At 38.1% G+C, this 26,641-nt stretch overlaps 1 protein-coding gene across 3 annotated transcripts in view; it reads right to left on the bottom strand.

Annotated features, from left to right (window-relative positions):
- The window catches only part of LOC121389889 (kazrin-like), a 132,102-nt gene that overhangs the window by 78,734 nt on the left and 26,727 nt on the right, over nt 1-26,641 (bottom strand). The window contains exon 1 of one of the 3 annotated variants that reach the window (XM_041521549.1): nt 18,771-19,920. The exons of 1 other annotated variant lie outside the window; for it this stretch is intronic. In XM_041521549.1, coding sequence (XP_041377483.1) covers nt 18,771-18,900 — 130 coding nt within the window. In that variant the 5' untranslated portion in view covers nt 18,901-19,920. Of the gene's footprint in view, nt 1-18,770; nt 19,921-26,641 lie in introns of those variants that run through there. One more of the 3 variants, XM_041521550.1, reaches the window with a different exon arrangement.

The raw sequence follows: 26,641 nt of genomic DNA on the forward strand, positions 1-26,641 counted from the left end.
TTATATTTATAGAACTCTTGACGTTTTTAAGCAATTATTAAAAGTATTCAATGCAAAAAGCTTGGTTTTATATAAAAGCATTGCTGAGGTTTTAAAATCACCATTGTATGGTGATATTCTACAGTAAAATAAATTAAGTTTCAAATTAAAACACTGCTGAAATTTTTAAATCATCATTTATTCAGTATAAAAAGATTGGTTTTAAATTACAGCATTGCCATGGTTTTTAAAATCATTATTACAAATTGATAATCAGTGCAAAAAGTTATTTTTTTAAAAAGAAGAAAAAAATAATAGAAATTTGTTATATGTGTTTAATACATCCGTCCCAGGTGATCTCACTGGTCAGACCAGAGACCGGATCTGAGACAGACGTGCCTGAAACCATTGGGGTATATGGGCACGGAAATAGAGTTCCAAGTTCAAGTGTTTAATATGAACTATGAGTTCTATATGATTTTTCCAAATGAACATCTAACAGTAAATCAGACATGGTAATTGTAAAGACACTACACGCTCATGAAAACAATATCTGATTTGGGGATGGTGTACAAGCCATTTAATGGGCACGATGACATCAAACACAATTTTATGGAATCTGGAAAACAAAATAGCAATGACTTGGATGAAGATTTTCAGCTGATTTAAACATTATTTTTTATTTATATACACATAAAAAGTATATTTTGTGACCCTCAAATGAGAAAGCAAGGCCCACTATTTTCCCAGTTAACCATTCCTATGCATAGGATGGAGGTTTTAGTTGTTGTTGTTTGTTTGTTTTTTGTTGTTGTTTTTGTGGGTTTTGTTGGAGGGGGGAGGGGTATTTTAGCAACATAAAGCCATATCTATGCTATTTCCAACATAGTACAATATCATGGCCTTTGACACGTGTGTCATGGAACACCAGCTGCAACTGATAACAACCTAACAAGTCCACAGAAAGGGAGTCATTTCTATAACCTGTCACTAGAGATGAAAGTGGGTTACGAAAAAAAAGAAATTAGAAAAAATTTAATATTGGTGATTGGGTACCGAGACTGGACCTAGTAATCCAATAATGTAGCTAAAACATCGGGAGAAACCATATTTTACATTTTGCATGGAGAATAAGGATTTTTTTTACAGAAAATCTGGAAACAGTATAGAAACAATAAAAAAATCCAGAATTCAGAATAAATCCCGAAAACATTTATCTCTGTATCACTCTTCAAAACCATATGTTAATTTTGAACAAAGATTAGAACAATATGGACAAGAAGCAGAAAATCCGGAAACTGTTTACAGACAATTAAAAATCCAGAATTGCAGATAAGTTGCAGATACATTCACTGTGTTACACTTCAAGCAGATGCTCTACCACTGAGCTACAAGCAGATGCTCTACCACTGAGCTACAAGCAGATGCTCTACCACTGAGCTACAAGCAGATGCTCTACCACTGAGCTACATGTAACTCCCAGCTGAATGGAGAAACAAAGACATCCGACCAAATGTACAGATCAATAGACACCACCACTGAGCTACAAGCTTAGACCATCAGTCACTGAGCTACAGGCAATAAATCTACCACTGAGTGATACTACAAAACGCAGATGCGCGTACCTGTTTGAGCTACATGTAACTGCAACAGGAAGAAACATTTGTTTAAACAACACCTCAGACATTTGTGCCCTACGGTTCATTTGGTGTCAGCATATGTTATTTCATAATTTAATAATTATATCTAACATTACTGAGCAGGCAAGCAAACATACTGTTTAAAAGAACAAGCTTAGACAACACCTCAGTACCTTTGTGACACGGAAATCATTTGGTGTCACTGATTCTGTGATATTTATACAAAAATTAATACAAGAAAACAGCGCGTTGGTCATGTTTGAGTTAATTAATGCAACAAGGAAGGAACATTTGTTTAAACAACACCTCAGTACATTTATGCCCTACGGTTAATCATTTGGTGTCAGCATATGGTTATTTCATATTTATTTAATAATTAATATCTAACATTACTGAGCAGGCAAGCAATATACATACAACGAAGGAAAAGAACATTTGTTTAAACAACACCTCAGTACATTTGTACCCTACGGTTAATCATCTGGTGTCAGCATGTGGTTATTTCATATTTATTTAATAATTAATATCTAACATTACTGAGCAGGCAAGCAATATACATACAACGAAGGAAAAGAATATTTGTTTAATGACATCAAAGCACATTTTTTGCACTATGGCTATTTGAAAAAAAGCAAGTAATGTTTTATTTAACGACACACTCAGTACATTGTAGTTACAGTTATATGGCATCAGACATATGCTTAAGGGCCACACAGATAATGAGTGTGGAAACCTACTGATGCCAAGCAATGGGCTCCTCTTTCTGATTAGTAGCAAGGGATCTTTTATATGCAACATCTCACAGACAGGATCGTACATACATACCACAGCTTTTGATATACCAGTCATGGATCAATGGCTGGATATGGTATTTGGTGTCAACATATGGTTATTTTAACATATGATCGATAGAAAGAAAGGACATTTGCTGGCTCCATACAGAGGCTACTCTTATCGACAAAGCAGCAAGGGATCTTTTATATACACTTTCCCATAGAAAAAAACCCTACACACTACAGTCTTTAATATATATATGTTGACTGTGGTTGCATTCAAATTCAATAGATCCATACCCAAAAATGTCTTTCTGGCAGAAACACTGATATTGTAACTTTATCATCCATTAAGGGCTTTGTAGGAGATATTGCTGGCACTATAATTTGCGATATCTCCTGCGATTATCTCCTAAGAGATATCGCTTCTTTTGTTACATCACTGTGTATTTCTGAATGCTAAACCTATCATTAGTGACGTCACGCCACTGTCGTTCTGCTAGTTAATGAGTCGCCGCCGCCAAATTCAACCCACATTACTGACATTGTTTACAATTGTCACAAATGAAAATAATGAAATGGATGATAAAAAGAATACCCAACTCGTGTCTTGTGATATCATAATTTATCAGCACTCGGCAAGCCTTGGATTTCATACTTTTATTAACTCGTGCTGATACATTATGATATCACAAGACACTCTGAGAATAGCCTCTATTTATCCAGATGTATGTGTTACAGATTTGCAGATTAACCAACCTTCGTGTCGAATTTTCACAAGTTCAAACTAAGGTTGGTGACATTAAATTTAAAAAAAAATATATATTTATTTATTTATCACTGGAGGTGGTCAACAATTAATATACATCACATCTATTACGGCTCAGCATGTCAACACGATCATTGTTGTAGCTGTTTCCTTCCTTAATGGATGTGGAACATCACCGGAGGTCTAAAAATCCTGCAGAGTGACAGATGTAAAGTTGTCAATCCATGGTCACAGTCAACGCTGACCATGTGTGGCCCACGTTTTACGCAGCAAGCCTTGTTTTATTGGTGGCTGGAGCGCTTTTGTACGAAAATCTCTGCAATTTGTCTCCATCGATGAAAGCTAATAATCATGCTGGTTTTATTGGTGAATTTACATTCCTCTTAACCATCAGTTACAGAAATAGCACAGGCAAATGGTTTTGCTGAAAAATATCTCCAGATATAATGGGTGGCATTGTTTTGAATGAAAAATATATGTAGTTAAATTTCCTTTGTATAACAACTTCCTGTCCCGAGTCCCCCCCCCCCCCCCCCCCCCCCCCCCCCCCCGATTATATTGGAGGTCGGACTCGAGATGGGCGTGTTTGAAACCCCAGTGGTACATGAGCAGGATAAAATAAAATGAAATGTATATCAACAACTCTAGAACACGTTGATTTATTAATCATCAGCTGTTGGATATCACACATTTGTTAATTCTGACAGAGTCAATGGAGGAAACCTGTTACATTTCTCTATTTAATAGCAGCAAGGGATCTTTTAAATGCACTTTCCTACAGGCAGGAGAGCATATATCATGGCCTTTAATTTATCTGTTATAGGGCATTGGTTGGGATGGGGGGGAAAAATCACAGAAAGGGTCTGTGGGGGTTCGATCCAATGACTCAAGCACCTCAGATGATTGCTCAGCTGACAGCTACATGTAGATCGCACCACTCCAGTTCCTTACTTTTATTTTTTATATAGATAGTATAAAATGTTTTAGTGGCCAGATAAAACATTTTATCGCAATGTAGTGGGCTAGTCATGGAGATCATGTTTGACAAAGCACTGAACAATGATTCATGGAAGCACACCCTCACTACCTTGTCAAAAATGTATCCTTTTAACTTTGTCTTGTGTAGTGATATGACCTTGAATATATTAATAATTTTGTCATTCACACTGGACTGCAGAATAACCCAATTGGGAAAATCTATCTTCACTTTGTCAAATCAAATGCAGAGGTCTGGTCATGGAGATCATGGTTGACAAAGTAGGAAGATACATTATCTTGGACAGAAAGAAAGAAATGTTTTATTTAATGACACACTCAACACATTTTATTTACGGTTATATGGCGTCAGACATATGGTTAAGGACCACACAGATTTTGAGAGGAAACCCGCTGTCGCCATTACATGGGCTACTCTTCCGATTAGCAGCAAGGGATCTTTTATTTGTGCTTCCCACAGGCAGGATAGCACAAACCATGGCCTTTGTTGAACCAGTTATGGATCACTGGTCGGTGCAAGTGGTTTACACCTACCCATTGAGCCTTGCGGAGCACTCACTTAGGGTTTGGAGTTGGTATGTGGATTAAAAATCCCATGCCTCGACTGGAATCTGAACCCAGTACCTACCAGCCTGTAGACCGATGGCCTGCCACGACGCCACCGAGGCCGGTATATCTTGGACAGTGGCTGGTCTCCTGTAGACAAAGTACCTAAGAGTAGTTCATGGAAGCATATCCTCACTATCTTGTCAAAAATGTATCCTTTGAACTTTGTCTTGTGTAGAGATATGAACTTTAATATATTACAGGGCTTCTGGAATGTTTATACAATCCACTAGCCATGGGATCAGTGATTTTAAAAAATTTACCTGACATGATTAAAAAATCACTAGCCCTACTTTAAGTGTATACAATTTTACTAAATAATAGTAATAATCAGATATGTCACCTAAAGAGGGAGATAAGAGCTTAAAAACACTAACATTGGGGGTTTGGGGTGGGGGCAGGATATTCATATTTACAAAATAGACTTAACTGCAACATTTGACCCCCAAAAAAATTCACTAGCCGTTGGGTATGGCAATAGTAATTATTTACTAGCCCATGGAACATTAAATATCACTAGCCATGGGAAAGAAAGAAATGTTTTATTTAACGACGCACTCAACACATTTTATTTACGGTTATATGGCATCAGACATATGGTTAAGGACCACACAGATTCTAAAAGGAAATCCGCTGTCGCCACTACATGGGCTACTCTTCCGATTAGCAGCAAGGGATCTTTTATTTGCGCTTCCCACAGGCAGGATAGCACAAACCATGGCCTTTGTTGAACCAGTTATGGATCACTGGTCGGTGCAAGTGGTTTACACCTACCCATTGAGCCTTGCGGAGCACTCACTTAGGGTTTGGAGTTGGTATGTGGATTAAAAATCCCATGCCTCGACTGGAATCTGAACCCAGTACCTACCAGCCTGTAGACCGATGGCCTGCCACGACGCCACCGAGGCCGGTATATCTTGGACAGTGGCTGGTCTCCTGTAGACAAAGTACCTAAGAGTAGTTCATGGAAGCATATCCTCACTATCTTGTCAAAAATGTATCCTTTGAACTTTGTCTTGTGTAGAGATATGAACTTTAATATATTACAGGGCTTCTGGAATGTTTATACAATCCACTAGCCATGGGATCAGTGATTTTAAAAAATTTACCTGACATGATTAAAAAATCACTAGCCCTACTTTAAGTGTATACAATTTTACTAAATAATAGTAATAATCAGATATGTCACCTAAAGAGGGAGATAAGAGCTTAAAAACACTAACATTGGGGGTTTGGGGTGGGGGCAGGATATTCATATTTACAAAATAGACTTAACTGCAACATTTGACCCCCAAAAAAATTCACTAGCCGTTGGGTATGGCAATAGTAATTATTTACTAGCCCATGGAACATTAAATATCACTAGCCATGGGAAAGAAAGAAATGTTTTATTTAACGACGCACTCAACACATTTTATTTACGGTTATATGGCATCAGACATATGGTTAAGGACCACACAGATTCTAAAAGGAAATCCGCTGTCGCCACTACATGGGCTACTCTTCCGATTAGCAGCAAGGGATCTTTTATTTGCGCTTCCCACAGGCAGGATAGCACAAACCATGGCCTTTGTTGAACCAGTTATGGATCACTGGTCGGTGCAAGTGGTTTACACCTACCCATTGAGCCTTGCGGAGCACTCACTCAGGGTTTGGAGTCGGTATCTGGATTAAAAAACCCATGCCTCGACTGGAATCCGAACCCAGTACCTACCAGCCTGTAGACTGATGGCCTGCCACGACGCCACCGAGGCCGGTCACACTAGCCATGGGAGTGGGGCTACCATAATCTAGAAGCCTTGATATTAATAATTTTGTTATTCAAATTGGACTACAGAATAACCTAATTGGGAAATATCAATCTTCAGTTGGGCAAATCTATCTTCAGTTGGTCAAATCAATCTTCAGTTGGGCGAATCAATCTTCAGTTGGGCAAATCATTCTTGATCCCAATAATAGAGATATGAATGCCTCCCAGTGGACAATACAGGGATGAACGCACGTCATAAACTAATGGAGGGAAATGCTGGATGAGTAATATCTGCAGTCCAGTGTGCATGTTTTCATTAACCGAGAAATAATATTCAACTGTCATTCACGCGTGACAATATCTATAAGATGATCGAGGTTTATATAGGGCAATATTTCACAATGCTAGATCTCAAGATGTCACGAGGACATTGGGATGTATAGCTCAGTTATAGAAAGTGATATTCGTTTACATCAGTGTTTGACAAGTGTTTGAGAAAGTCACTAGCCCTGACAGCACCTTTGGCTAGTGCCTTATGTATTACAATAATACAGTTGATAATTTCCACTAGCCCAGATAAAAAATTCACTAGCCAGGACCGATGGCTAGTGGATTTGTCAAACTCTGCACATATTATAACTAAAGTTTGTTTTGTTTAACGACACCACTAGAGCATATTGATTTATTAATCATCGGCTATAGGATGTCAAACATTTGGTCATTTTGACATATAGTCTGAGAGGAAACGCGCTACATTTTTCCAGGGTACCAGACGTTTCGCCCCCAAGCCAGTTCGCCCCAGGTCTCTTCGCCCCCAGTTAGTTCGCCTAAACGTGCATAACCAGTTTGCCCCCACAAAGGTACCAGTTCACCCCCGTAAAGATACCACTATGTCGATGGGAATGTGCCGAGCATCCTCTAGTGAGACCATATATGTGTAAAAGTGCTATTTTTAATTTTATGAAACATATATATATATATATATATACATACATCGGTGCCGGACTGACTCATGATCCATCAAAATCGTGAAAACACACACACACGCACGCATGCACGCGCGCGCATGCACGCATGCACGCACACGCACACGCACACACACACAGACACACACACACACAGATACACACACACACACACAGAGACACACACACACACACACACACACACACACACACACACACTTTAAAAAGCATCTAAAGAAACAATACAATAATTGTTTAAAAGTAATAAATAATTGGGAGTTGGAAGAAAACTGACTAAAAGTTTGGGACTAACTGACAAATAGTTGGGGGCGAACAGGCAAACAGTTGGGGGTGTATCGACTTGGGGGGCGAACTGGTACAAGGGGCAAACAGGTCAAACTGGGGGCGAACTGACTGGGGGTCGAACTACCTTGGGGGCGAAACATAATTTTTTCATTAGTAGCAAGGGATTTTTTATAAGCAACAAAAAACGTTTCTCCCGTGTTTGCACCTAGCTGTACAGCTTTCATTCTAAACTGTTGACATAAAAAAAAAAGCCAGCAATTTTCACATCCGCTTACCTCATTTGTTTGCCTGCTATCTCACAAGTCCATAGAAAGTTGATGACACCACATCCTCTGCTAATGCCAGGTATGGATCCTAATTACCATACCAAACTGATACAGGATTCATATATTTTCTGACACGCTGCTATAAATCTCCCGCTCCGTGTGAAGCAGGTACATGTAACAGGACCGGTACGAGGTAAATCAATGAAGCAAACACCTGCACACTAATCCTTTCTGACCACTACCAGAAGCTTCATGACAAATGGAAGTTAACACCAGAAATGACCACCGTCTCAATCGGAGCATGCACGAACTGACCACAAAGGGGATGAAAAATAGTTGGCATACTTGGTCGCTCCAGCATTGTTCTCCTGACCACAGAGTCAAGTGTGGAGACCGTAAAGTCAGTTTTAAACCGGACAAAAGATCTAGACCAATTTGTATGTTAATCCCACATAAAAACAGCACCAAGTATTGTAATAGTGTTACAAAAGCAAAAATGGGAAAAAATGTTTGTTTAACAGCATCTCAGTACGGTGTTTTAAGTGGTGGCTATTAATTAGGGCCTCAACAAATAATGTGGTATAATTTGTGAAGTTTTCCTGGTCTAGTAAATAAGAGAAAAAACTTGCAGCCACTTTGGACCCCCCCCCCCCCCCCCCCCCCCCCCCCCAAAAAAAGAAGAAAAAAAAGAAAAGATCTTTATTTTGTTTAATGACACAACTAGAGCACATTGATTTATTACTTATCGGGCTATTGGATGTCAAACATTTTGTAATTCTAACAGTGCTAAAGCACTACAATTTTCCTTCAGAAACTAGGGATCGTTTATACTGAATTCCCCACAGACAGGACAGCAGATACCACAGACTTTGATACACCAGACATGGGGAAGTGGTTGAATTCCCCACAGACAGGACAGCAGATACCACAGACTTTGATACACCAGACATGGGGAAGTGGTTGAATTCCCCACAGACAGGACAGCAGATACCACAGACTTTGATACACCAGACATGGGGAAGTGGTTGAATTCCCCACAGACAGGACAGCAGATACCACAGACTTTGATACACCAGACATGGGGAAGTGGTTGAATTCCCCACAGACAGGACAGCAGATACCACAGACTTTGATACACCAGACATGGGGAAGTGGTTGAATTCCCCACAGACAGGACAGCAGATACCACAGACTTTGATACACCAGACATGGGGAAGTGGTTGAATTCCCCACAGACAGGACAGCAGATACCACAGACTTTGATACACCAGACATGGGGAAGTGGTTGAATTTCCCACAGATAGGACAGCAGATACCACAGACTTTGATACACCAGACATGGGGAAGTGGTTGAATTCCCCACAGACAGGACAGCAGATACCACAGACTTTGATACACCAGACATGGGGAAGTGGTTGAATTCCCCACAGACAGGACAGCAGATACCACAGACTTTGATACACCAGACATGGGGAAGTGGTTGAATTCCCCACAGACAGGACAGCAGATACCACAGACTTTGATACACCAGACATGGGGAAGTGGTTGAATTCCCCACAGACAGGACAGCAGATACCACAGACTTTGATACACCAGACATGGGGAAGTGGTTGAATTTCCCACAGACAGGACAGCAGATACCACAGACTTTGATACACCAGACATGGGGAAGTGGTTCAATTTCCCACAGACAGGACAGCAGATACCACAGATTTTGATACACAAGACATGGGGAAGTGGTTCAATTTCCCACAGATAGGACAGCAGATACCACCGACTTTGATACACCAGACATGGGAAAGTGGTTGAATTTCCCACAGACAGGACAGCAGATACCACAGACTTTAATACACCAGACATCGAACATTGTTTGGGGATGGGGAAATCCCATTGAATGAGCCCACCAATGGACTTTAATCCAACAATTGAAGAATCTCACGGGATCATTCTACCAACTTGACTAGATCCTGCCCCCCCCCCCCCCCAATTTTAACCAAAGAACATCAACAGAACGTACAGTGCAATGAGAAATCAACGAGTGCAAGCAGGGTTTCCGCCAGAGGGCACACGCCTGTCATGGGCACAGGTATCAGACTCTTGCCGGCTCCTCCGTCCAGGACAGGACATTGTCTCAAAAATGAGGGCTGTGGTTGCCCTCTGTACTTGCTCTGGTTGCCCTCCTTACTTGCTGTAGTTCCCAAAAAATCTGACATCAACAGCAAGAAAAATGCCATAGTGCCCTAACCGGGTTTTTTTCAACCATGCCCTTTCCCTTCTTATATGGTAAAATAATTTTTGTTCGAGAAAACTTGATAGAAAGTTAGTTGCCTTAGTGCCACTCTTTTGAAAGAAAGATTTGCCTTGATACATGGTCTTCCAAATTGCCTTGGTGCCCTAATTTTTGTTACTATAGGCAATATTTGCTGTGCCCCCACCCCAAAAAATTTAAATTAAATCCTTAGTATTTTTCAAACCACAGATCATCCTTGTTAGAGAAAGCTATGTTAATATGTCATATGACATGAAAAGTGAACATTACATTGCTGAACCATATGACATTTATGCATCAACAAGCAAACATCTGAGGTATGCATTTTAATGGCACATCATTCATACACCAGTTACAGTTAAGATAAAAGTACAAATGCATTATATCCATCGTGGGGATTTGATCCTTCAACCCAAGTATCTCAAACAAGCATTCTACCCAACTGAGTTAAATCATGTCACCCAAATTCTTTTTTAAAAATCCACATTCATTCATTTGAACTTATTTTTGTGCTTATATTCAATTAAGGTTCAAGCATGCTGTCCTGGGCACACACTTCAACTATATGGGTTGTCTGTCCAGGACAGTGGGTTAGTTGTTAGTGAGATTAAAAAAAGGGTGTAGTAGTCTTACACCTATACCCATTGAGTCCTTAAAACTTGCTATGGGTGGGAGCCTGTACCGGGCAGTGAACCCAATACCTATACCAGCCTTATGTCCGATGGCTTGATCACAACACTACAGGCTGGTAGGTACTGGGTTCGGATCCCAGTTGAGGCATGGGATTTTTAATCCAGATACCGACTCCAAACCCTGAGTGAGTGCTCCGCAAGGCTCAATGGGTAGGTGTAAACCACTTGCACCGACCAGTGATCCATAACTGGTTCAACAAAGGCCATGGTTTGTGCTATCCTGCCTGTGGGAAGCGCAAATAAAAGATCCCTTGCTGCCTGTCGTAAAAAGAGTAGCCTATGTGGCGACAGCAGGTTTCCTCTAAAAAAATCTATGTGGTCCTTAACCATATGTCTGACGCCATATAACCGTAAATAAAATGTGTTGAGTGCGTCGTTAAATAAAACACTTCTTGATCACAACACCGCCGAGGCCGGTTTAATGACACCTCAACCCAGTACCTACCAGCCTGTAGTCCTATGGCGTAACCACGACACCCCACCGAGGCCGGTAATCTGTAATTTTATTTTCTGTACATTTATACAATCACAGAAACAGGTGCACATGTGCATGAGTTCACATTTCACAATGAATAGAAAGAAGCCTGCTAACTCTGATGCCAATTGTACTCAGCGTTATTACCGCGCCCATTCTCAACCCACTCTGTCTGATTGCAAATTGTGAAGCATTGATTTTCATACACACATATAAAAGGATCTGAAATCAGGTAATACCAACTGAAAATGGCTTCATCATCTCTGTCCAGGTTTATAATGTGCCACACAATATGGATGGACATTTTCATCCAGGATTTCCATTAAGTCGTCAAATGAGGTCAGGCAAGGATTTGAGGAAATAAAATTTACTTTTTCAAATAACATTCTTTGCTTTTTATTACTGGTATAAAAAGAGCTAAATGTTTTGTGGGATTTGGGGTTGTTTTGAATATTTAGTTTTTAAGAATGAAATTCATATCAAAATGTTGCGCTTTATTTCAATACAATATTAAAAGCAACTGTTTCAAACTAAAGAGAAATTACTTGGTTTATGTTTACAACTATCAGTTATACCGGTCATATGCTTACATGTGTTTGGCATCTATATATTTCACAGAAAACTACATCATTATGGAGGGTGGAGCATTGCTAGGATGAGAGAAAATTAAATATGTGTATTTTAACCTATATCACTTGTACTGTGTAAGTAGTAATAAGAATTGTGGTTTAGTTGAAGATTTACTTATTACTTATTACTTATTCATTTTATGGGCGGGACGTAGCCCACTGGTAAGGCGCTCGCTCGAATGGCGGTCGGTGTGGGATCGATCCCCGCCGGTGGGCCCATTGGGCTATTTCTCATTCCAGCCAGTGCACCACGACTGGAATATCAACGGCCGTGGTATGTACTACCCTGTCTGTGGGATGGTGCATATAAAAGATCCCTTGCTGCTAATTGAAAAGAGTAGCCCGCGAAGTGGCGATAGCGGGTTTCCTCCCTCAATATCTGTGTGGTTCTTAACCATATGTCTGACGCCATATAACCGTAAATGTGTTGAGTGTGTCATTAAATGACAATGTCACTTTTTATATGCTTATCCAGCAGGATTCATTACAGGGTGCAATCGTACTTGCCACATTTAAGCAAGCACACAACAAAACACATGCTACTAAGTCTCCAGACAATGAAATCATATATGTCTATAACTATTTCATTTTTTTTTCCCCTGCTGCATAACATTTCTTTCTTTTTACTTATTCTATTTATGTGTGGTTTCAGGGCTCAAACTTTAAGAATTTATTACCAATTTTAAAATGTTTTTGACATAAGCAATTTTGAGCTAGCCTACAGCAACTTGAACCAGTAACTTTGGCAACAAATAAAGCAAACATTATTCACGCAACCGATGGCAATAATATTTATCCAGCAGAAAAAAACTGCTATTTGTAAACCGTAATGAACCTGACCTATAGCAATTCATCACAACTATATATAGCAATTGTCATCAATGCAGTCATGAAGTTTAAACCCTGTGGTTTGCATAAAAGAAAAAAAAAACCTGCAATCATGAAGTTAAAACCCTGTGGTTTGAATAAAAACAAAACAAACCCTGCAGTCATGAAGTTTAAACCCTGTGGTTTGAATAAAAGAAAAAAAAACCCTAATTTCATGCAACCAACCTCCCCAATGTTTGACCAACCTTGAAGTTATTATCATAGCATGCACACACGCACACACACACGCACACACACACACACACACACACACACACACTAATTCTTCGAAATGATTTACGGAATATAAATGTCAGATTACTTCACCACAACAACATACAAATATAAAAATATTCACAAGTTCGAACCCTGTGGTTTGTAGACAAAAAATCCCCACCTTAACCTCATGCACCCAACCTCTCTAATTCTGGAACCTTGAAGTTATTATTATAGCGTGCGCGTATGTATGTATGTATGTATGTATGTACATACATACACACATACACACACACCGATTCTATGAAATGATGTACAGCATATAAATGTCACATTACTTCACCACAACGACATGCATATATAAAAATATTCACAAGTGCGCCGAATATGAGCTGCAAATCAATATATAGGCCGCACAATGTGCCCCTGGTAAAAATGTGCATATTTCATAAAAAGCCGGGTCCGAAGTAATCCAAAGAAACGAAGACTCATCATGCGCATGGACGGTGATATCATTTACAAATCGATGAGACTAAAATCAAACCCACTCCACTTACAATGCGCCTGTATAACTCGAACTCATCTCATTTTAGGAGAACGTTGTGTTAGGTCACGGACTCGAGCTTTAGAAAATTATAAACTCACGATTCAGATTGAAGCCGAATCTTTAAAGTGGTATAAATTGTGTCGCTGTTCAAGACACATTGTTCAAGACACTTTGTTCATGACACTTTAATGTTAGCACGAGTTCGGCGGGGGAATAAATAAACGTCTTGTAAAATGTTCTCTTTTTTTTAGATTTAGTGACGTTAAAACATTATTAGCATAATATGTCTGTGGTGAAAAAAAGGCAATCCTTCTTTGGATCTTGTTATAAATTACCAGAGGTCTTTACAACAAAACTTGTGTACCACATATTTGTCACATCAGAAAGTTCCTCTGATACCACAAAAATGAAAACATAGTATCTGTAGAAAATAATTTTACACAATAAAATAAATTGTGTATTTTAAAAATTCTGCTGGAAAACAATTTTCATATCTCTGTCCTGTCTGCTGGATACTCTCTGTCTCTGTCTCTCTCCCGTTCTCAATCTTTCTCTCTCTTTCAATCTCTCCCCTCTCTCTCTCTCTCTCTCTCTCTCTCTCTCTCTCTCTCTCTCTCTCTCTCTCTCTCTCCTGTACTCAATCTCTCGCTCCCTTTCTCAATTTTTCTCTCTCCCTCCCTTTCACTCTCTCCTGTTCTCAATATCTCTCTCCCTTTTTCCTCTCCTGTTCTCAATCTCTTTCTCAATCTCTCTCCCTTTCTCAATCTCTCTCTGTCTCGTTCTCAATCTCTCTCGTTCTCAATCTCTCTCATTCTCAATCTCTCATTCTCTCTCATTCTCAATCTCTCTCTCATTCTCTCTCTCTCTCTCATTCTCAATGTCTCTCATTCTCAATCTCTCTCTCATTCTCCCCCCCCCCCCCCCCCCCGCTCTCTCTCTTTCTCTCTCTCTCTCTCTGATATATTAACACACCCGTATGCAGGATTTTGTGGAGTTTGTACCTAACTCAAAAAAGGACCTTTGTAAATGTTGACATCGTAAAACATGGTTACTGTTGCATGCAAAAATTATACCTTGTGGGGTCAATGAGGGGTTGTGTGCACACTCAACGCATCTCCCCTGGGTATGGGCTGTATTAATATTACATGACTCACAAAAACGGTATATTAGAAATCTTTGTCCACAACAGTTGACCACTCAGAGAGTAAACTCCAGATATTAATCAGCAAAAACACCCCAAGGGGCAAGTGTAGTCTACATCTTTAATAAGAAATGTACTGTTAGCAGACCTAAACCGACTCCAAGGTCAGCAAACATCTCATAAATTGTGAATTAAAATGGCAACATCACAGACTTGTGCTCAGCCGGAAGACACATTTAATGAGGATAAAACATTATGCTCTGCAATCCATCATAAACGTAGCCTGTGAGAAAACAAGCCTGTCGTAAAAACCAGTCTACTGGAAAGTAGAGCTTCATGCCTCCGATCATTAATATATATATATATATATATATATATATATATATATATATATATATATATATATATGACTGGGTTTTTTTATTTAAAGAAACAAGATAAATGGAAATTATGCTTATGAAATAAAATTTCAGTGTTGGTACATTTGTGAAAAGGGATACTCTGTGAACATTAGTAGTAAGTATATGGCTATGAAACATGAGTTTTTAAAATTATTAAAAAAAAAAAAATGAAGTATTAAATAAATTCTACCTTATTCGTCCCATTCCCTCCCCCCCCCCCCCCAAAAAAAATAAAAAATAAAAAATACCTCAGAACATTTTTAAACAATGGTTAGTTCATGTCTAAGATATGTTTATTTGAACACTTGGTCTTAAGAGGTGGAATTTACTGTTGTTACAAAGAATACTCTTATGCCATGGTATGTGCTGTCCTGCTTCATGTAAAATATTCTTTGTGGTTAATCAGTAGTTGGGTTTTTTTGGTGCTTTTTTAAGCATTAGCTTCAATAATAAAATATTACTTTCCAAAACACATTTCTAGAATGAAAAGTATGATTAAATTTTAACCTTGCCCTCTCTTTCTCATATAGCAATGGTTAGAATGAATGAATGAATGAATGAATGGATGAATGAATGGATGAATGAATGAATGAATGAATGAATGAATGGATGGATGAAGAATGAAAGAATGGATGGATGGATAGGTGGGTTTGAGTGAGTGAGTGAGTGAATGGATGGATGGATGGATGGATGGATGGATGGATGGATGGATGGATGGATGAATGAATGAATGAATGAATGAACATTTTGTTCAGTACTGCATCACAATTCACTACTCAAGTTTTAGAGATCGTTACACAATTTTAAAACAGTAAACAGTAATTGCTAATAAATTTTCAATTGACTAGAAATACTTAAAAACCAAAATGTTTCTAGTGAATGAATGAATGAATAAATGAATGAATAAATGGATGGATGGATGGATGGATGAATGAATGAATAGATGGATGGATGGATGAATGGATGAATGAATGGATGAATGGATGGATAGATGGATAGATGGATGGATGGATGGAAATGGATAAATGGATGGATGGATGAATGAATGGATGAATAGATGGATGGATGGATGGATGGATGGATGGATAGATGAATGAATGGATGAATAGATGGATGGATAGATAGATGGATAGATGGATGGATGGATAAATGGATGGATGGATGAATGAATGAATGAATGAATAACAACACTCCAACACTATAAAGAACCACATCAAGTATTGACTGGGTATCTAACAAAGGTAATTTGAATTCTATTCTCATGACGTCAAAAACGGTTAAGTGATCAATGGCACGTGGTGACTGTAATGGATTTGAAGTCGAGATCTCGAACATCCACAACACCTGGCAAGAACATTAAGGTCATACGCATATCAACGGACAAACATGTCAAACGTCTATTGACTAATATACAAAGCTTATACCCTTAAGGAAACAGACTGGTAAAACATCCGCCAGACTAAGTAATAAGATGTAAGTAATACATGTATGCTATATGCTTGTGACATAAGACCTAAATTTATATAGCTCTTCCAAGCTCTGGTTTGCTGAACACCTGTGATATATCTATGCTTACAGTAACTATATAAAGACAATGGTTTATTATTATGACTTACGATTAAGGGCAATGGTGTAGGAAGCAGGGGATGGGGGCAAGGGAGGCATGTGCCCCCACTTTGTAGCAGCAATATATGTGTGTGTGTGTGTGTGTGTGTGTCTGTGTCTGTGTCTGTGTGTGTGTCTGTGTGTGTCTGTGTGTGTCTGTGTGTGTGTGTGTGTGTCTGTGTGTGTGTCTGTGTCTGTGTCTGTGTGTGTGTGTGTCTGTGTGTGTGTCTGTGTGTGTGTCTGTGTGTGTGTCTGTGTGTGTGTGTGTGTGTGTGTGTGTGTCTGTGTGTGTGTGTGTGTGTTTCCTCCACTTTTTGACACCTTCCTATGCCCATGAAGGGTAAAAACAGAAGCACAAAAATATTTCATCTCTAGTTTTGCTGCTTAAAATTATGCACAACTGAACATATCTCCTTTAGATTTTACTATTAAAGACATTAATTTTTTTTTTTTTAATGTTTTTAAAAGTTCTTTACCATTATTTGCCCCTTTTTGCGAAAATAGCCCATATAAGCTCTATACATACACACCACACACTTGTACAGCCAAATATGCTTATGCTGATTACATACAATGTTGTTCACGTATATGAAAATACACTTATCAACATATGACCTTTATACTTATAGTCCTTCCCATCAGGGAACGTCGTTTTCTTACTGTGGTATGTACTACAACTTATTTATTTATGAGACTATTGTTTTCTAAATTGCATACAAAAATAGTGCAGGTTTTGTTATTCCAAAACACAGCAAATTAAACTAAAATTATTTACAAAAAACAACAAAGTTCCTGAAAAAAAATGAGTAGGACTATATAGGTGGCCATTCTATTCACTTTAAAGTACATATATTAGAAAGAAGGAAATGTTTTATTGAACGATGCACTCAACACCATTTTCTTTACGGTTACATGTATATGGCATCAGACATATGGTTAAGGACCACACAGATATAGAGGAAACCCGCTTTTTCATTAGCAGCAAGGGATCTTTTATATGCACCATCCCATTGACAGGATAGCACATACCATGGCCTTTGATGTACCAGTCGTGGTGTACTTGTGCAATTGCAAGCAGTTTCGGCAATCCGCGTTTAAGCAGCGCCCACTAGATAAATGTACTTCCGGATTTCATTTCTCGTACTAGCCTGGTAGGTTACCAGGCTGTATTTTGTGGTAACCTGTAAATGGGTTACCAGACACAATGCTTATTTCGATGCCTGGACAGGGATCGATCCTAAACCAACCGCGCATCAAGTGAGCGCTTTACCACTGGGCTACGTCCCACACCTACATGCATTAGTACGCAGAATTAATCTTATGTTCATTATGGACACAACCATTTGCTTTAAGAAAAAAATCTAGTGTGAAAAATGATAATTCATTGTAGGTGTTAAATATACAGAACTTACAACCAGCCATATTACTCATCTGGCTGTGATCTCAGCAGGATTTTGTGCTTATAGAACTGCAATACCAGATTTTTGGTTGGATGAGATTGAATCTCAAAATATTTATATTATTTAATTTTTATGATGCTGATGGAATCCTTAAAAAAAAATCAACTAATTCAATGCCTGCTCATCTTAAAGAACTACAGTATGTACATTTTATGAATGAAAGAATGAAAGAATGAATGAATGAATGAATGAATGAATGAATGAATGAAATGAATAAAATAAATAAATAAATAAAAATATAACTAAATAACTAAATAAATAACTAAATAATAAATAAATAAATAAATAAATAAATAAATAAATAAATAAATAAATAAATAATAAATAAAATGTAATTTATGATCCTATTATTTAAAAAAAATGTTTATTAAAATACAACCCCCCCCCCCCCCAAAAAAAATATTTATAGAAGACCTACCTGTGAGTGCGATCGTGTTTTGAGAATCAAACGCATCCGTGAACTTGTGTTTGAAAGTCAGTGGAGCAGGCAAACTTTCCACCGCTGACATAATGTAAGTCTTTGTGTCCTTCAAATTAACACTTTCCATTGTCGACAACAGATGGGAAGAAACAACTATTAATAACAGAATCAACTCATATCTCGTCCTCGTCGTTGGATAACAATGGTCATCTGCACACACATACACCAACACACCAACACACCAACACGCAAAGGGCAATCAACAGATGTCAACGGTATACCCCTTATTATGTCAGTATGCCCTCAATGTCAATAAGAGCGCACCCGAGTACTCCATGCAATACCGGCCGTATCTCATACCCAGTCTGTATAAACATGCATGCACACTATACAGACCACCAGTCATATGTCACAGTCTTCGGTCAGTTGAGTGACATATCACATGGCGATCTGGCAACCTGCTTTCTTACAACACCTATGCCGAGTTCAACCACTCGTGCCGATTGGTGGATCTGGATTATTGACGAGTTCCGATTGGTCATATCTGTGCACGAGAGGCCAGACTGGCAGTCGCTGTACACAATAACAAGACAGCGGTGTGTGTGTGACAAAGATATTTCACATTTCAACACAGGGACAGGTTTTCGACAACATGTATTGATTTTTTTTTTGGGCCTTTATTTTGCTCCCTGCTACAGGAAAATAAAGGAAACATATTTACCCAGTCAATTCTATACGATTTTACGCATTTTTCACATGACCAAACTGCATCCGATGCTATTCAAAAATCACGAGCTGGCGATATTGGATTTCTTTTCAAATATAATAGTGGAGATTGTTCCATTGTCAGAGACAAGAAAAACATTTTAAAAAGACACCAACATTTGAATGAAGGGAAAATATTCCTCTCAATTGAAATGAAACTACGGGAAACCAATATCACTTCTTAATGGGACATTTGGTGTTGAAACTTGTGTGTTATTACCTTAAAGAGAGTTGTTTACAAAGTGTTATTCGACATGCAGTTCAGCCTTTGTGTCTTTTCAACAGAAGCAGTGATGTAAAGAAATGTACAGCTGCAATTAAGTGAACCGGCACATTAACCACCTAATTATTATCTACGATGCTGGATCTATACATTTTACTGGTATCAATCAATTCTTTTTACACCTGTTTACATCCTTGGAAGCTTGAAGCATTCAAATAGCTGTAGTTTAAAAAATGCTGAGTAAGGAAGGAAGAAAATGTTTTATTTAACGACACACTCAACACATATTATTTACGGTTATATGGCGTCAGACATATGGTTAAGGACCACACAGATATTGAGAGAGGAAACCCGCTGTCGCCACTTAATGAGCTACTCTTTTCAATAAGCAGCAAGGGATCTTTTATGCACCATCCCACAGACAGGATAACACATACCACGGCCTTTGATATACCAGTCGTGGTGTACTGGCTGGAAAACTGCTGAGGAGTCATTAAAGGGACATTCCCGAGTTTACTGCAATTTTTAAGATGTTATCGACTAACAGACTTTTTAACAATTGAAATTATATATCAAATACATTTTTCTGCATAACATATTAATGACTGTATATTAAACATGTTTCTGATCATTCTAATATTTGTATTAGGTTAAATTTCATTTTATTTCCTAAAATAATATTTTTTCGTATGTAATCCAGTTTGGGCTTCTTACAAATATTAAGACAATCAGAAGCACATTGAATATACAGACACTGATATTCTTAACAAGAAAACATATTTAATATGTAAGTTTAATCGTAGAAATATTTTATTAGTCGGAAACATCTTACAATGCAGCAAACTCAGTAATGTCCCTTTAACAAATTATACTTTTACGCATGAATGACACCAGTTTTTGGATTTATAACTAAAAGGCTGAAGGACAAGTCTCAAATTTGGCAAATTAGAGGGCAAAGTCATTTAGCCTAAACAGATGGAGATTTTTTTTGTTTTTTAGGGCATTACCGTCAGAAGACAGAGCAACAAGGCAAACTTTAGCAAGTGTCTTGATATAACAACAGAACCCATTCAAAATAAAGAAGTGTAAATGGCTTCATGTTTTCGTAATATTTAAAACTTTCAGGTCGCATTTTAGTATGATGACTAATTTATTTAGTAACATGCAAAATAAGGCACGGTCAGTTTGGCTGCTAAGCTTCATTTAATTTTTAGGACATAGGAACATACGACTAGGGCACTGCAGCAATTTGCTGTATGACCACCTTAAAGGTGAGCCCTGAGAGGATGTGTTTTGGTGGAGGATGGGGGAGGATTACTGGGGGGGGTTCTTAACACAGTGAGAATTGATCAAGCCTCTAGTGTAGACTAATGCTTGGCACACACCTACCGATGGAGGGTAACAGGTCATTTCGCACTTATTACTAGTTCACCGTGAGTCATTATGAATAGGGTCGATTCGTACCTCTAACCAAGTCGTTTCGCCCTAATTTTTATTTTGTTAATAAAGTATATTTATTAATCGATTTGTCTTATATACATTGATTTTTAGATTTCACACATTGCAACTTATATTGCGCGTTTATCTTTACAAATAAAAATGATATAATTTTGTTTATTTCCAGTATCATTTACTCACGAAATACGTACAGGCCTTAGATAATATATTCACAACATGACTAATTTAATTTATGAACAGTCACACTGCATACTACTGATGTGCTGTGGTTTCTTATTAAATATACTACATACCCAGCTGAGGTTCAAATGCCGAGTTCGGTATGTTGATTTCGCCCAGTTTCAGCTGAGAGAAAGTAAACCGCTGATAAGGCATTAATATCCAAAGACAGAAAATTAACCAATATTTGGTACCAGTAATGAATAATGAATAAACAGAAGGAAAAAAACCTTCAAAACTATAATAAATATATTTATTTTGAGGGTGAAACGACTTGGTATAAATGAGATTTAGGGGGGGACCAAACCTGGGTGAATAGGATTAAGGGTGAAACAACACAGGGTTCGAAATGGTTTTAGAGTGAAACATGTGGAATCTATCACCATCATAAAAAAACATATATATATATAAATATAACATTCTGACATCTCCCAGGCTATTTCGGTCCACGAAAACCTGCCCTGAAGGTCTACAGTTCCTTCAAGGTCAGCGTTGACCAGGGGCCATTAACAGCAGGGGATTAATCGCTGCCAGCAGGTGGTTATTAAAGCCGGTTCAAACACCTTGCTTCCTCTCTCGATGTGGACCCTCACGACATCGGCAAACACGGTGATGTGCTGTGGTGTCACCATGACGATGTTCGCCAGAGTGAGGCAAACAGATCACTTTTGTCTTTGCCAGGCGAAACATGTACACAGATGTTGTCTCAGTATGCAGGGTAAAGAATTCAACGAGGCTTCCTCCAATATTGGCAGTCCCAGCAGATCTCAGATTAGACCAACTTAGCCCGGCCACAGGACATGTCAATCAGGTTTATTAAGAAAAAAACTTCTTCTAAAGTCAAAGTTTTTTATTTATTTTATTTTATTTTATTTCTTTTTTTTTCTTTCTTTGTTTTTTGGCGGGCTGGGGATGATGGGTTGTTGGGGGGGGGGGGGGTGGTTGGTTTTTTATTTGTAGTTCTTTTCCTTTTTATAATTTTTTTTAATGGTAACATTAGAGCACACTGATTAATGAATCATCACCTATTGTGACACTTAATAATAATTAGTCTTCAGAGGAAAACCACTACATTTTTTTTTCAATTAGAAGCAAGGGATCTATTATATGCACTTTCCGAAACGGGGAACATTTTGTTCAGTATCGCATCACGATTTGCTACACAAGTTTAAGAGATCGCTACACAATTTCAAAACATTAAACAATAGCTGTTAATCAATTTTCAATTGACTAGAAATGACGCTATTCGAAATTTTAAAAACAAAATGTTACCTGCCAGACATGACAACACATACCATGTGCCTTTGACATACCAGTCATAAGGCACTGGCTGAATGTTACAAATCACAATGGGTCCACCATGGAGATTTGATCCTATGACCTATGCACACTGAGAACCTAATTCATTAAACTCTCGCAATTTTGTGACCTCACAATACAGTGCAAAAAGATTTGCAATGACGATGTAATGTTGCTTAGGAGTTTGTTTAGTTTAATGACACCACTAGAGCATAATAATTTATTAATCATCAGCTATTGGACGTCAAACATTTGGTAATTTTGACATATAGTATTAGAGAGGAAACCCACAACATTTTTCCATTAGTAGCAAGGGATCTTTTATATGCACTTTTTCAAAGACAGAAAAGCACATACCACAGCCTTTGACCAATTGTGGAGTACTGGATGGAATGAGAAGAAAAAAAACCCCGAGGTGGCTTGATCCTGCGATGCAAGAACCTCAGGAGAGCACTGAACTGACTAAGCTATATCTTGCTCCTTGCTTATGAGAGTTTAAGAGACCTTTGTGAATTAGGCCTCTGCATGGCCTGTACTTTACTGAGCGAAATCCACCAACTCATCTTTTAAAAGCCATTATACAGGCTGCAATAAACATTGCACAAATCATAATAAAGAACGGTATGCTTGTTTAATGACACGTCAACAATTTCAAACTCGACTTACATCCTGCTCCACTTTCAGCCTACATTACAGAAACTCAAATTAAATTTGTACGGCAAAGGAAAGAAATGTTTTTGTAGTTTAGATAAATGGTTTGTTTCATTCAAATTCAAGGACAATGTTTTTCTACTGCTCAAAATAAAACTGAATATTATCGAACCGTCATATAAATTCGAACATCATATGTTTTCGAACATCTCATTTATACGTGATTTTCCATATGCATACTGAAGGTGTGACGTCAACCAATATCGCAGATTGACAAGAAGTTGTGCATCGTTCGCTACAAAAATGTTGCGTATAAAACTTCCTTGTGTAATTATGACAATTAATTTACTGAAAAATAATGTTAATAAATCGCTGTCCAAGTTTTGGGTACATACCATCATGTAAATACAAACGTAGCACTTTACTGCATCGGCTACATCTGCACTCGATGTGCCGTCTGCTTTGTTTATATAAATATTGAATACGTCGTTCACTGTAAAGGGAAATAAATCTGATTTTTTTAGAAAAATATGGAAGCCTGGTTAGACCATTTCTTATTAATGTCTGCGAAACTTTACAATATTCCTTTTCTGAAGGTAAGGGTTCCTTTTTCTTTTTTAGACTACTTCTCGCACTGAGAGATCCAGATCATGTCAATACACCCAAGAACATCTTTCTAAGGCATATTCTGTTGTAATAAACGATCGCGTAGACATCCGTAAGGCTGCCAAAAGGTTTTCAGTCCCAGTTACAACACTGTATGACCGCTGTAGTGGGAGATTGATGTGTCATGTAGCAAATCTGAACCTCAAACCTTTTTATCTAAATATCTTGGTCACATCCAAGACATGGCATACCATACATATACATTCTTGTGCTGCTACGGAACATTTTTATTTGTAGAAACCATCACGTGTTCGAAAACATATGACGTAACTTCCTCACAATATATCCAGACACGAAGTCGGAAAAACGTTTCTGCTACAACCATTATTGTGTTTAACATCTATAATTATGTCTGTTTCGTGGATTATATTGCAATGAACAGTTAAAAAAGATTATTTAGCTTTTAATTCAGAATTCATTACAGACATTTGCAATATTTGCTTATTTGTTCGAAAACATATTATGGGAGAATAACGATTAACAAAGGTTTCTAATATTAACAAAAGTAAAGTTTGTTTTATTTAACGACACCACTAAAGCACATTGATTTTTTATCTTATCATCAAACATATGGTCATTCTGACACTGTTTTTAGAGGAAACCCGCTGTCGCCACATAGGCTACTCTTTTATGACAGGCAGCAAGGGATCTTTTATTTGCGCTTCCCACAGGCAGGATAGCACAAACCATGGCCTTTGTTGAACCAGTTATGGATCACTGGTCAGTGCAAGTGGTTTACACCTACCCACTGAGCCTTGCGGAGCACTCACTCGGGGTTTGGAGTCGGTATCTGGATTAAAAATCCCATGCCTCGACTGGGATCCGAACCCAGTACCTACCAGCCTGTAGACCGATGGCCTAACCACAATGCCACCAAGGCCAGTCTAATATTAACAGATCATGAACAGACCGTTCAACAGAGGTTTCTAATTTTAACTAACAGAGGTTTCAAATATTAATGTTCAGGTCATTAACAGATCGAATGTCAAACAACAACTTTCGAAATCTGATTTTGATTCAAGTCTAATGTTGCTGAATAAAGTATGTTAAGTTGACATATGATATGGATTAATTATCCAACATGAAAACAGATCAATCAGTCTACGTCATTTTGATTATGTATCTTTGAACAGCAGTCAATCAAATACTAAGCCACAAACTCAATGTTACTACCAATATGGCCAGTTGTAAATCATGACTATATATAGCTATATCAACGAGTTAATACACTCATTTCACAGACACTGTTCTCAGTAACTAAAATGTGTCAACTAGTAATGTGTCATATTCAAATGATGACATTTAAAGTACAAAAAAGATAAAGTAAAGTTTGTTTTGTTTAACAACACTACTAGAGCACACTGATTTGTGAATAATTGGCTACTGGATGTCAAACATTTGGTAATTTTGACATAGTGTTAGAGAGGAAACCCTCTATATTTTTTCATTAGTAGCAAGGGATCTTTTTATATGCACCATCCCACAGGCAGGATAGCACATACCACAGACTTTGATAAACCAATCGTGATGCACTGGCTGGAACGAGGAATGGCCCAATGAGTCCACTGACGGGGATTGAACCCCGCACTTCAAGCTAGCGCTTTACCACTGGGCTACATCCTGCCCCTTTTAAAGTACACAAATGAACACTGTCAAGTTATTTTCAAACTAAAGCAACTTTATTCTAGATCTATGACAATGGCAAGGGACAGGCAGTTGACCCAATACCCCCACTACACCCAAAACCCAACATGCGTAACTCAAGACAATTACCTGTCACAGATGGACAGACAAGGACTGGGACGTGAAGGTGAACAGCAGAAGAGGTTGAAAGATAAGAGCTGCCAGAGCAGGAAACGAAAGATGGAACTCAAAGGAGTGGATGGAAAGATGGCAGTGGAATTAAAATTAAACAAAGATGATATACATCGAGAAAGAAAAGATGATTTGTTTGTTTGTTTTGTTTAATGACACCACTAGAGCACACTGATTTAGTAATCACTGGCTATTGGATGTCAAACATATGGTCATTTTGACAGTCTTAGAGAAGAAACCCACTATGTTTTTCTGTTAGTAGCAAAGTATCTTTTATACGCACTATATCGTAGAGGAAACTCACTACATTTTTGCATTAGTAGCATGTGATCTTTTTATATGCACCATCCCAAAGACAGGACAGCACATACCATGGCTGTTGATATACCATTCGTGGTGCACTGACTGGAACGAGAAATAGCCCAATGGGCCCACCGACGGGGATCGATCCTAGACCGACCGACCATACATCAGGGGTGCACATTACCACTGGACTACATCCCGCTCCAAGAAAAGACAAACGCAAACAAGAATTTAACATGGTAGGAATACTGTGAGTCATGGTTTTATTTATGGCTCATATTTAGTTACAGCAAATATTTTTTTTTAAGATTGCCTAAAATGTTTAGTATTATACTAACAGTGAAAATAGTCGGAGGACATTAATACAAATAAAAATGTAATAAAATAACATGGTTGAACAACTTTTATGATACAGCTAGCATAGCAGTACTTTAAATATATATATGTGTATATATTTTTATGAAAATAT

The sequence above is a fragment of the Gigantopelta aegis genome, chromosome 15 (genome assembly GCF_016097555.1).
Source record: "Gigantopelta aegis isolate Gae_Host chromosome 15, Gae_host_genome, whole genome shotgun sequence".
NCBI classification, from domain to species: domain Eukaryota; kingdom Metazoa; phylum Mollusca; class Gastropoda; order Neomphalida; family Peltospiridae; genus Gigantopelta; species Gigantopelta aegis.